We start from the raw sequence: 13,314 nt of genomic DNA on the forward strand, positions 1-13,314 counted from the left end.
TATTCTATGTGTAAAGACGCTACATAAACTTTGCAAGAAGGTTCCACCCTTGTTTCCCCAACTTTGAGATGTCACTTTTCCCATTAGCACCATAACTGTAGGAGACATTCCAGATGGTGGATACTCCCCCTTAACCTTGAAGCCAACTGCCCAGCAAAAAGTGCAGGAGAGTTCTGGTTTGGGGTGCCTCAAATTTCACCTTAATGAATGTTTCTTCCAGATAAATAAATATTTGCTCAATAAAGCTCATTTTTATTATAGACCAGCTATCACAGATGAGTCTTCATTGTCCTCGTTAAATCTGATGGTGGCCACACTTTTTGTGCCAGCTTGCTCTTTGTTAGTACACAACTTAAGGAGTCCGGAGAGGCCCTGCCCAGACGACCGAAGCGCGGCAACCGATCGCCTCCGCGGCTAAAGAAATTGCCTCGCTCGCACAGTCAGCAATGCTCTCTGAAGGCGAGGTCACCAGCCATCCAGCTCATGACATCATTCTGGAGTGCACGCCCATTGGTAGGGAATGCCTGGGTAAATGACGTGAAAGCTATGCACATCTAAAAAAAAAAAAACAATGACTGACATTTAAAAAGCGGTTCCCGACCTATGAACATCGATGGATGGAGTGGTATTTGCTGTCGGTAGGGCAATGGAAAGCGTTTCCTTCTAATAGCACCTAATTCTTTGCATTGCATCAGAATGTGAAGCACGGCTTGTGTGTATCTGAGGAGGAAATGCCACAGACTTCTAAAGGTGTCTATAGATGCTGGCACTGTAATAGTGCTCAAATAAGCACAGCTCACCCGAGTACCCCGGCAGACACTGGCAGTGGAAGCGGCCTCCCAAGAGGGTGTGGCAGGTACCATGCAGACAGGGATTGGCTCCACGGCAGGGATCATGCTGTCGGTCACACCGCTTTCCTGTCCAGCCCCTTTCACACTTGCAGACAAAGTCGTTCACCTGAAAGTAGGTACTTGCGTGTAGAGCACATTATGAGGCGGTAACAACCTCATTATGTGGTGGCAGCAACCTTCACTACAGCCACCATTCTCCATTCAACATTGCGTACCTGCAATAAAGTCTGCTGACATACAGATTGCTGATGTTATTCAGAAAAGTGCAAACATATTCAATTTTGAAACACAGATTAAACATCTTTGGCTGTATCCTTGCATTTTACTGCCTATGCATCGACGGGAAGTCTGCTTCGTTTTGTTGAGAGGAGAACATTCAACACTGACAGGATGGCTGGTACAATAAAGTGCTGTCATGTGTATGTGTTTTTCAATGGCACAACTATTCAAATCATTTCCGATACAATATTTGTTTTAATAACATATACTACATATGTAATAACATACAGTGGAAGCCCGATTATATGACTTTCAGGGGATCACGCAAAATCGCCATACAATCCAGGCGTCGTATAATCGAAAAACTAAGAATATAGGCAGTAATGGTCATTGTTGCAAGCTTCAACCAATCGCATGTGGCAAAAACCACCTACAACAGCGCCCCAGCCCTCTGGTAGCTAGACAGCAGCTAGTTCCAATTCCCGCAACTGTCGCTCTGTTAACGTGGACGGGCTTAACAACTGCCATTCAACACGTGCAATGACGCGAAATCTAGTTAAAGTTATCGCGTACTAGAAAGTGAGCTCGAAATTATCTGCCATGTTATCTGCTCACAACTGTCATTCCAGCCAGAAAACAAAACTACCGCACCGGAAGTGCGCAGTACGGTGAGCACTGCAATGTGACAAAAACGAATGCGCTCCGGCTGGCTCTGGCTAGCTATGGCAGTCCGCAAGTAAAAAAATTGAAGAGGCACTGTGGTGGCAGTGCAGAGGAACTCGGTTCCTCGGTTTCTCGCCTTTTTGCATCCGGCCTCAGTGTGCTCGCGTGCCAGCCTGCGTGGTCTTGGGGCTTTTTTTTTTTTGATGACCTATTTTGTTTAATGGCGCAAGGGCCATTTATCGGCCAAAGAGCGCCAGGACATGATATCGTATGTGAACAATGGTTGTGTTAAGTGGCTGTATAAGGGCTTAAAATTCTGTGCACTAATGGTGCGTAAAACATATCATGAGAGCGGCATGAAATGTGTGTATTGGTAATGAATGGCAAGGCGTGACAATAAGGTGACATGGTATGAGCACAAATGCCTCGTGAATGCCCTTGAGTCCAAGGACCGCGAAGCAGGTACTTTCTTTAAGCGCTACTACCACAGCAGCAGCCTCTGTTAGGAGGCTGTGCTACGGAATGCCTGGATAAATGATGTGAAAGCTTTGCATGTCTTTTAAAAAAAAATGACTGATGTTTAAAAAGTGGTTCCTGACCTATGAACATCGACGGATGGCACAGGTTGGCAAAAAATGTGGAGCTCACTCAGACTCACTCATAAAATGTATTTTGCCCTTAGGGCTAACTCGGACTCAGGCTCACCAAAATGTTCCTTACCCAAACTCACTCGGACACAGATTCAATTAATTTTTTTTTCAACCGGACTCACTCGGACTCAAGATTACCAATATATTGTCACAGGGTCATGACGTCGACAAAGGCAGCAGTCGGCGTGTCTGAGATGAAACTCTTTATTTGGCCGAACTTGTGGCCGGGAAACGGAAAGTCAAACAACAGCAATACACACCGTATCGTACACTGATAGCGGCGAACAGAGCGTCAGCCGTCGATAAAACTGATCATGGCTGGGACGCGCAGTCTTTTATACATCATGCATTGAACTAGAATTTCTAGCCTTATCACTGGTGGTTGCGCAAGCTCTGGAATAATCTTGACTATTCGTGTCATGTGCGCAATCTTGACAAAATGATCTACTACAATCTGGAATGTTCCCAGGTATTCTGGCACGGCCCGCACAAGACAGCGATCACACGTGCAATGGACCAGTTACACAAACATAGCAAAAGAAGCGCGCCTGGCAATACTGCTCACTTGGGCTCACTCAAACTCCGACTCTGAGCTGATCTGAGTCTGAGTGAGCCTGAGTGAGTCGACTCATGAGTCCATTATCGTATAACTTTTTCGACCATGGCGTCAATGCCCTTTAACATCAGTATCTCACATAATTGATGCTGTACTTGGCGCGTTTTGATCTCGTACCTTCAATTACGAGTTATGAATGGTCACAATCCAGTAAGGACATTTTCATTGAAAGAGATTAGTCACACCACATTTTTATCAAGAACTTTCCATGAAGAACTTTTGCTGAAGGGAGGTCAAATCCCCTCGCACACCCCCCTCTGTAAATCAGGCCTCTCTGATCAATAAATATTGAGATGGTGTAGGAATGTTAGTGTATTCAAGTATGTGTGAGTAGACGTGAGTATAAACGTGAGATGACATAAGGCTGTTAGTAATGCTGAAGTTGTGTAGATAGGACCATGAGTCGGCAAAGAATGTGGAGCTCACTCAGACTCACTCATGAAATATATTTTGCTCTTAGGGTTCACTCGGACTCATACTCACCAAAGCTTTCCTCATCCTGACTCACTCGGACTCAGATACACGACAATATTGCTCACCCGAACTCGCTCAGACTCGGATTCATGAAAATATTACTTCACCTGATTCACTCAGACTCAGACTCACGGTCAATCTGAGTCTAAGTGAGTCTGAGTGAGTCGACTCATGAGCGAGTTTGCCAACCTATGACAGATGGAGTGGTATTTGCTGTCGGTAGGGCAATGGAAAGTGTTTTTTTCTAATAGCATCTAATGCTTTGCATTGCATCAGAATGTGAAGCACGGTGAGTTGTTCACCACACCTTTCCCACATGGGTGGATCATTACGAGACAAAAGGTATGAATGTGTGCCGTGTCCTATCCTTAACCTTTTGTTGGTTTGCCTATATTTTTGACATGGTGATATAAAAACCGGCTGTGGTATGTTGATATAAACTACAAAGAAATAGTATAAAACAAATTTCATCAAAATTAAGCCAGTAGTTTACTGAAAAAAAGTGGGACATATATGTCCCACTGACTCATGAGAGTGTTTTCAAAAAGTGGGAAAACACTGTCCCACTGTCTCACGAAGGCACCATCTCACGATTGCATCAACGAGTATTTGGTACGAAACGGCCAAAGCAAGTGGCACATAGTATCAATTCTCAAGCTGTGCTGAAAAAAGTTGTGAGGACCTCGTCTCCAGCAGCAGAACACCACTTGCACCTGTGCCTCTTGTGAGCCTTCATAGTGCTGTGGTCTGTTCCTGTAAACCTTACTTCACCGCATGCACCGACCATTCTTTTCTCAATTTGCCTGTCCTGGCTTTGGCTGTCAAAATTGTCGAGTATGGCTGTTATCCCTGAATATGTGCCTACTTTTCAGGAGGTATATATGATATCAAGCATTGCATTGCAAACTTAGCATTGATATCAAACTTAGCATTGCACTAAATGCAACGGGTGACGTGGGACGTATGTGTCCCACTGTTGCACAAACGGTTAATCTGCTAAGTGTGACTTCTGTGCGGCTTGACTTCGATACTGGTGGCCAACTTCCAAGACATGGTTTTATAACATATAGTTTATTGTGTGTTTCACGGTCCCATAGCTGCTGCCAGTAATCCCCGAGTGTTTTCCTCAGCAGGGGTTTCAGGTCCATTACAGGGACAGCTATGGATTAATCGGTGGTGCTTTGAAGGGCAGATGCAGCCAGCTGGTCCACTAACACATTTCCTTCAATCTTGCGGTGCCCTGGCACCCAGCGCACCACCACATGCTGTTTAAATACGTAAATTGTGCACACTAGTGAGTAGAGCAAGACTATGACGGGATTTTTGTGCAGTTTGAGAGTCTTCAAAGCTTTCACGACGCTTAGGGAATCCGTGTATGTAACTACACGGTGTAATTTAAATTATTTAATGTGTTTAACAGCAGCAAGTATCACAAAGGCCTCCGCTGTGAAAATGCTCTTGTTGGGGTAGAGAACACCAGTATCTGGAAAGGATGGACCGACTGCGGCAGACGACATACCATCGTCAGACTTTGAAGCATCTGTAAAAAATGCGGGGCAAGAATATTTCTGCTGTAGTTCGAGGAAGTAGTACATGTGGATATGTGTAACTGGTGCGAGCTTCGTAACTTCCATGACAGATACATCACAGCCTATAAGCTGCCGCTGCCATGGTGGCAACTGTACAGCGGCAGCCATCACACGGTGCTCAAAGAGTGGAACTCCCATTTCCTCGGCAAGACATCATACGCGCAGTGAGTAGGACTCAGTCAATGCAGGATGGCTGCGAAAGATATGAGAACTAGACAGACAATTTATAAAACAGTATGGGGGATGTTCGCTGTTAGCATTGACTTTCAAAAAATATACGGAGGAAATGTAGGCTCTGCAAATGAAGGGACGACTCATTTGATTCCACATAAAAGCTTTCTACGGTGCTCGTCCTAAAAGCACCCGTAGAAAGTCCAATGCCTAGATGGTGGACAGGGCCAAGCATATTTAAAGCGGTTGGTGTCGCTGACTGATATACTATGGCCCCATAATCTAGGCGTGCGCGTTTGACGCACTTGTACAAATTTATGACACTTTTTGTCACTGCCCCGTGTAGTGCGTTACAACACCTTTAAAACATTCATTGTTTTCATGCACTTGTCCTTAAAGAACTGGTGACAGAAAATTTGTGAACCTGTGTTTTTTGCTCTTAATGTCTACTGACTCGATAATAGCGACGAGACTCATTTGCCCCAGCGCGAGACGAATGTTAATTATATGCTCGGATGTTACGACCGGAGGCAGTTTCGATTTCGAAGAGCACTCGGTGGCCCTGTGACGTAGTCGGCCTACTCGATCAGGTGACCGCGAGAGCCAGTGACGTCACTGACCAGCTTCTGGCATGTTGTCAGCGCTGCTGTTTCGTCTGCTGTGTTGAGGAGGTGTTGAGAGTTGCGAGTGCTTGCTTCCTCGATTGTCAAACTACGTTGCTTATCTAGTGCGGCGGTGGACGAAAGAGCTGAGAGGAGTGTAAAAAAGGTAAGAAAAGCTCGATTCACTTTGCGAATCTCGCCGGTAGCTATGATTTTGTTCTTGTCGTCGTCATCCAACTGAGGCAACGTTTTCCGCCAGGTTTGGAGTAGCCGCAGCATTAGACATGCCGAAACATTTTCGCTCCGATCATTCGCAAAGTAGCAGGAGGAGAAGTGACGAAGGAAGCAGTGAAATCACAGCATTGGCACTCTGTAACAGTGTTTATGCGTAACATGCAAGTGGCGTGATGTACGCTTTACCGACCCATATTTATATCGGGCAACGCCGCATTCTCAAGGCATACCAATCCCACGTACGCACGTCGGAGGGCCGAAGCAGTTATCTGTCCACCACGCTATATGATCCCGGCACCAGAGAGCTTTAGTGCATCTGTAGACTTCCTAACATTTGCGGGTACCTGGTTACCGGAGCTCTTGACGGCTGCAGCAGTAGCAGCAACTGGGGAGCCCGTAGTGACACCTTGTGGCGTTTTGTCCAACTACAATGATTTTTTTTCTATTTTTTCTGTCGCGTTGCTGTTCTTGTCGGGAAAAAAGCAGTGAGAATACTGTGAGTTGTTAATTGTCTCACTGCTAATGCTTTACACAGAATCAGTACGAAGGTAAGTCGCTGCGATGTTATACAGTCGATCCCGGATATATCGAACTCGGATATATCGAATTATTGGCTATATCGAACAGTTGAGAAATCCCCTTGAATTTCCCATGCTAAAGTATGGGGTTGGTGTGCACGTATATCGAACTCCCGCACAGCAAAACATCCGCTCTATCGAACGCTGCGCAGCACCGAAGCCCAGAAAGTGCATTTTTCCTAACAAATATTGATCATTTGTCGGCCTCGTTCTAACAAGTTCCGATCCCTCGTCGCGCGCAGGTGACGAAAAGGCGGTGTTATTCCATTGCGTTGATCTAGCTTGTTGCGCAGCGCCTGTCAGTGCACCGGTCTTTTGATGCGCGATTCACAGGTTTTAACGCACGGGTACAGTGTTTTTCAAAGGGGCTGATTGCCGGGGGCACCAAAATGAGAATGCGAAGTGACTCGGCAGCCTCGTTGTAATGTTTGCATTCCCCTCCTTGTTTGTTCGCGCACGATAACATGCGGGCCTGAAAAGCATGGCCTTCGAGATGTGCAGCCTTGTGACGTATTTCTAGTTTTCGGTTTTAAAACGCACATCTCGGAGGCTACGCTTTTTTTTTCGCACTTCTTGCCAAAGCAAAGGCTGCCTTCTACAAAGCCACAAGTGCCATCGCTATCACCAACGTGTCGACGGTGGAGAAGTGTTTTATGCAGCGTTGTTTTAGCATGTGGACTTGATTACTTCTCGCTTCGTTCTTGATAAATCGTCATTCGGGAATCGATCAAATATTGCCCCGCTCGTAGCGACAAAAATGATGACCAGTGCTTGGAGCGACGTCAAGTAAAGCACCGTCGTGCTTCCTTGCGGGCCTTGGTGCCAGCTGGTGACTTTGGGTGTGTCATGACCACTGACTACGGCGTACGGTGTGTCAGTGAAATTTGCCACTTATTAGCGTTTCCGGAAATACATGTTTCGGATACACGCTTCCGGGTGCCATATCGAACGGGAGCACAGCGAGCGACTTCATCGGTGCAGATAACGACGTAGCTGCAGGCCGACTGCAGGCCGCTGTCCTGCAGTCGTTGGAACACTTGTCGCAATGCCGACATATCGTGCTTCTTTTCCGCGACAATAATGTCATCTAGGTAGACTTTCACTCCTGGCAGAACTCGGAGGACTGATTCCATGCGCCTTTGGAACAGAGCTGGGGCTGAAGCGATTCCAAAAGCGAGGCGATTGTAACAGTAGAGTCCCTTATTCGTGTTCGGCACTGCGATCCTTTTAGCTTCGGCGTCTAGAGGAAGCTGGTTGTATGCGTTATGTAGGTCCAACGTACTAAAGACTTCACCTCCAGCAAGCGCTGCGAAGATATCGTCAACTTTTGGCAGAGGATACTGTTCCAAGTAAGTAGCCGGATTCACCGTTAACTTGAAGTCCCCGCAGAGTCTTATGTCACCGTTCTTTTTCGCCACGGGGACTACCGGCGTTGCCCATTCAGAGACGCTGATCTGGGAAAGCACTCCTTCTTCCACCAGGCGATCAATCTCTGCTGAGACTTGGGCACGCATTGCATAAGGCACGGTCCGTGCTTTGCAAAAACGAGGCCGAGCGCCTTCCTTGATGTGTAGCTTAGCGGGAGGCCCTTCACAGCAACCCAGTTTGTTGTCAAACAGCTGCGAAAATTCGTCAAGTAGGGCTTTCAACTGCGCATTCTGTTGAACAAAGTTTACACACGCGGTGCTGTTGGCGTCCAAAAGAGACACGCCGGCCTTGCAAAATTCCTCGATTGTACGCCGGCCGCAGAGGAGTGGTCCTTGACAGCCCACCACCACTAACGTACTGGTCACGGTTACTGTCCCAGACTTCACGTCCATGGTTAACTTGCCAATGACGGGCAGGGGTCCAAGAAAGCATGATAGCCGCAGGGCAGTTTTTGCGAGAGCTGGCCACCGCCTTCTGTGTCTCTCGTATACACTCACTGGAATCACACTCACCGGCGAGCCCGTGTCGATTATCATGCTCAGTTTCCTGCCCTCCCCACGTCAAAACCTTCTCGAGAGGCCGCGACACGTCCCTGTCGGTCGCACTGTGTGCCACCAAGGCAAGCATAAATTCTTCGCTCTCACTTTCATCTTCTTCCATGACATATGCACCTGACGTCCGGGAACGACTCCTGCGGCATACCCTGGCCAGGTGACCTTTCCTCCCGCACATACGGCATTTGGTGTTTCGATGGCGGCACACGTTGGAATCATGCGGCCCGTCGCAACGTTCGCACAGTGGGAGACTGCTTTCCAGGTTGCTGCTCGGCGCCCGGGACTCACGTCGTCGTAGTCGCAGCAGGGTGACATGGTACCACTTCCGTTGCCCACGCCAGTCTCCTGCATGTCACGGACATCTTCCTGTGCCTTCTCGGAAGCCCTGGCGAAGTCCTCGGCTTCTTTCAAGGTCAGCGTAGCTCGCGTTAACAAAGAACGCCGTGCGTCGTCGTCCTGGATACCGCAAACGATGCTATCTCGTAACATACGGTCCATCATACTACCGAAGTTGCAGCTTTCGGCTAGCCTCCTGAGTTCCGCGATGAAATCTCGCACACTCTCGCCTTCCTTTTGCTTCCGCATGAAAAACGCATAACTGGCTGCAATTTCATTAGCTTGCGGGTTGTACTGATCTTCCAAACATTCCACAACCTGGTCGTAGCTTAAGGTGTTCACCGGGGTGCTTGGATTACGTCCTTGTAATATCCGTACAATGCTGTCGCTCAGCGAAGAAATCAGCAAGGCGCGGCACTTCCTGGGATCCGTTATTTCATGTCCCTCGAAGAAGGCTTCAAGACGTATGCGGTACGTACCCCAGCTTCCCGCTGCTCCATCGAAAGCTGGTGGGCGAGATCCCATGTCTTCTGGTCGTTCGCCTTCAGCCGAAGATTATACCGGAGCAATATCCCATCTTCGTCGCCACTGAAGTAATGTAGCTGACACAGGCCAGAACCACAAGTCAAACAAGGTTTGCTTGCTTGCTTGATCCTCTTCTACTGGCTCAAACAAGGTTTATTAGGTTTATTCCAAAGACCTGCGATCGTCGTCTTCCTCAGTCTACTCAGACCTATGTGCACGCGCCGTGCATATGCGCTCAGCCGCAGTTCCGCAATTGGCGCGATACAGCAGTGGTGCCTCCAGCACAAAGATGCGTGGACTTCCGACCCCAGAGGGACGCGCGCATCTGGGCATCGACCTCGACATGACGCTCCGCAGTAACTCGCATCGGCTGACAAGAGCGCTGGATTTTTTCCGCCTCTTCTTCACGGCGGAGGTATGCTTTTCAAGTATGCGTGGGCCCACATACTTGAAAAGCCGACATACAGTGAGAAAGACGGATCGTGGAAGGAGGTGACGCCAGAGGAGATGGTGAAGTTTATTGGACTCCCGATGTACATGGAGATATTAGAACTTCCGCGTCTATATTTGTACTGGAGTACGACTAAATTGCTTTCGGGACTTCTTCCGCCAAAAGTCATGGCAAGGCAGCGTTTTACCGCGCTCCTGGCCACGCTGCATGTTTCGGATCCCGAAACGAACGGCGAACGAACTGTTTTGGTGCCTGGCACACTGATCTCCCTGAGTGAACAATTTATAGCTCGAGAAGTTCGTGAGCTAAAACTTTCGTTTTTTCACTCCTACTCCACTACGCTGTTTTAAATATTTTGCATCTCTCATAATTTTTCCATAATTTTTTACTCTGAAGATATAAGTCTATTATTATGACGTTTGTTGTGAACGTACTTAATTATTTGTGTTTGTCAATTTTTGTTATATATTTATATCTGCCATTTCTTTCGTCGAATGTACCTTTCAAACTCTACATTTAGTACTTGCATTTTGGCATGTAATATTGTGCTGTAAAATTTTATTTCTTGAAAAAAAAAAATCTTGGCTAGGACCAACTCAGAACTTCACTATTTCGCTATGCATCAAGTAATTTTCTTTGTAACTCAAAGACAGCTTTATCGATTTTAGCCATTTCTCTAAACAATGTTGCCCTGTGATTAATAAACATTTTGTATATTTCAGAATTTCTCAAAAAAATGTTTTGTTGTAGATGTGGCTTCCTTCCTAAAAAATTTTTTGAAAAATTTCAATTTTTTTGTATAGGAATTTTCTTGGCCAAATAAGTTTTCTCTATTGTTTTAAGATAAACAGCACTCAAAAGTACGTTCATTTGTCTTTATTTTGATGTATTGCATGGCACTGTAAACCTAGTAGCAACGGCACAGAAAATTCCTAGTTGCAACATACAAAAATAGGCAAATTTCCCCGTGGTAAGGAAAGAGTTAAAAGCCCGGCTCGAATGGCCATGGCCTCTAGTGCGTTCGGAGTGGGAGATGCTGGCAGGCTACATTTCTGTCCTATATTATGGCTACACCACCAAATGATGCGATAGTATCTTGGCGATCTTTCCGGAGAATAACATATTGACGAAGGAAGTTGCTGCGTGTCGAATTTAGATGTGCTTCTTGCACACACAGCACCTTTGGATTATTTAAAAGTTCTTGTACATTGTCTAGGTTATTCAGCATCCCCTGACATTCCATCGGATTATTGTGTTCATGTTGAATGTGACTTTCTGCTGTGTGTCGCAAAAGATTGGCTTATTTTACAGGGTCTTCATTGGGCCCTGTAATTAGGGTTTTATCTAGGGGTGTGCGAATATTCGAAATTTCGAATATTTTTCTAATACTGTTTGCTATTCGATTCGATTCGCACTGGAATTTTACTATTCGAACTATTCAAACTTCCCAAAGACAAATACAGTCAATGTCCGATTGAAAGTGGCCCCTAGATTTTCAATATGCTTCACCTCATCACACCCCGGTATTGCGGCAAAGCTGCCTTTGAAGCGCTGCTATGGTTGCAAATGTACTAACTCAAAAAAACGCTGGTTCCAACATGGAGATGAAAGATGTGGCAGAGGTGGGGGCTCAATTAACGCTGTTTTGGACATGAAATTTGGGCAGGAGGTCCGAAAAATCGGAAGCCGAAGCTTTTTAGCATCCAAAGTTTCAGATGTTCTTATATATCGACGTCTACGAGGCAGATTTGGAACTCCGGACTTGAAGGGAGCACACCCTTGTCCGCCACATCAGTTGGCCTTCCACAGAAGTTGAGAGAGGAGGAGAGGCTGAGGACATGGCATCGTCGCCTATCACGTGTAAAGTGTTGTCGGCAACACTTTGGTTGCCCCAAATCATGTACATAAATACAATTCGGCCTCTACATTGCCTCATTCTTGATAAGACAACTGTGAAACACCACCCTGCCAGCGCTTCATCAACCTAGCGAAAAGAAACACTTTCATGCTGCTATCTCATAATAATATGCTTAGGAATCCTCTCCAACTTTTTCTTCTGCAATTTCGCTTCGAAGTATTTGAAAAATATTCTAGAAATATTCGAGAAATATTCAAAAAATATTCGATTCGATTCGCACTCACACTTCAATATTTGAATTCGCTTCGCACCCAGAATTTTGCTATTCGCACAGCTCTAGTTTCATCTTTCTTGGAGTGGTCGAGAGGCTCTCGCCACTCCTTTGGCACTGCCTACGCCTTTCCGCTTGGAGTTGTGTCCACTGCCTCGTGCAAGGCAACGAACAAACGCTCTGTCCCTTCTGGTTCCTGTCCTGTCCCTCCTTTCTTTGTCTCGTTGTAGTGTTGTTTACCCGTAGTTCACTATGTACCAACAAGCCCACATTAACACTCTGTACCAGTCGCTCTAGCGAGTGGTGTGTGCACAGTGTAGGCTTCAGCTTGAAAGACAAAGCCTTTGGTCCAAGCAGCCCACAGGTCGAAGGCACCTCCTTGACCTCCAAGGTGCAACGGTTGCGAGAGGCCTCTGGCACGGCCATGTGCAAGGAAGGCAGGGTAGCCTTCGCTGCTCCCACCGTGGGGGCCAATGGCGATAGCCTCGGCACGCGACGCATGGCTTTGGCAGCCGCCTGATGCCGTTGTGGTGCTGCCCCCCATTGCACCACTTCAGCAAAAGATGTTTTCCCTGTAAAGTGTGGCGATACACGCTGTCTTGCCTCACGGAAACTGATGTTGTGCGTGACTTTGATGGTTAGAATTCTTTTTTCTTTCTTCTACGCAGCGCAGGACCTGGAATAAGCTGGGTGATCACCACCGCAGTTTGCGCAGTGTACTTCGGCCTTGCAGTCATCACCGGTGGAGTGTCCCGTGGTTCCGCATTTTGCACAGGTTAGCTGCCCTCGGCAACTCTGTGAAGCATGTCCGAACCGTTGACACTTGAAGCAGTATCACGGGTTTAGGATGTATGGTCTCACGCGTAGTATGAAGTAGCAGGTTTCAATTTCATCTGGTAGTGTGCTTGAGGCGAATGTTAGGATTATATGCCGGGTTGAGAACTCTTTGTTTTCATGTCGGATTTTTATGTGCTGGACTTGTACATTGTTCTGATCTTTCCAACCAGTAAGGAGTTCCTCATCCAACAGATCCATTAGGTCGTCATCTGACATGACACCCTTGACTAGGTTCATCATTCGGTGAGCAGTGACGGTTATGGGCTTGTCCTCAAATACTACAAGGTTTGCTCATTTCTGATACAGAATCTTGTGCTTGACCTTTACCAGAAGGTCCCCACTGGCCATCTTGGTGGCCTTATAGCCAGTGGTCACAGCTAGGCACCTGGACACAAGGAATGGTGAAA

The 13,314-nt window shown here is 46.8% G+C and overlaps 1 protein-coding gene across 1 annotated transcript in view; it reads right to left on the reverse strand.

Moving 5' to 3' along the window:
- LOC119406482 (protein crumbs-like) overlaps window positions 1-13,314 on the reverse strand; it is a 286,551-nt gene that overhangs the window by 94,388 nt on the left and 178,849 nt on the right. The window contains exon 10 of the mRNA XM_037673508.2: window positions 801-957. Coding sequence (XP_037529436.1) covers window positions 801-957 — 157 coding nt within the window. The remainder of the gene's footprint in view (window positions 1-800; window positions 958-13,314) is intronic.

Source organism: Rhipicephalus sanguineus, chromosome 1 (assembly GCF_013339695.2).
Source record: "Rhipicephalus sanguineus isolate Rsan-2018 chromosome 1, BIME_Rsan_1.4, whole genome shotgun sequence".
Lineage (NCBI taxonomy): Eukaryota > Metazoa > Arthropoda > Arachnida > Ixodida > Ixodidae > Rhipicephalus > Rhipicephalus sanguineus.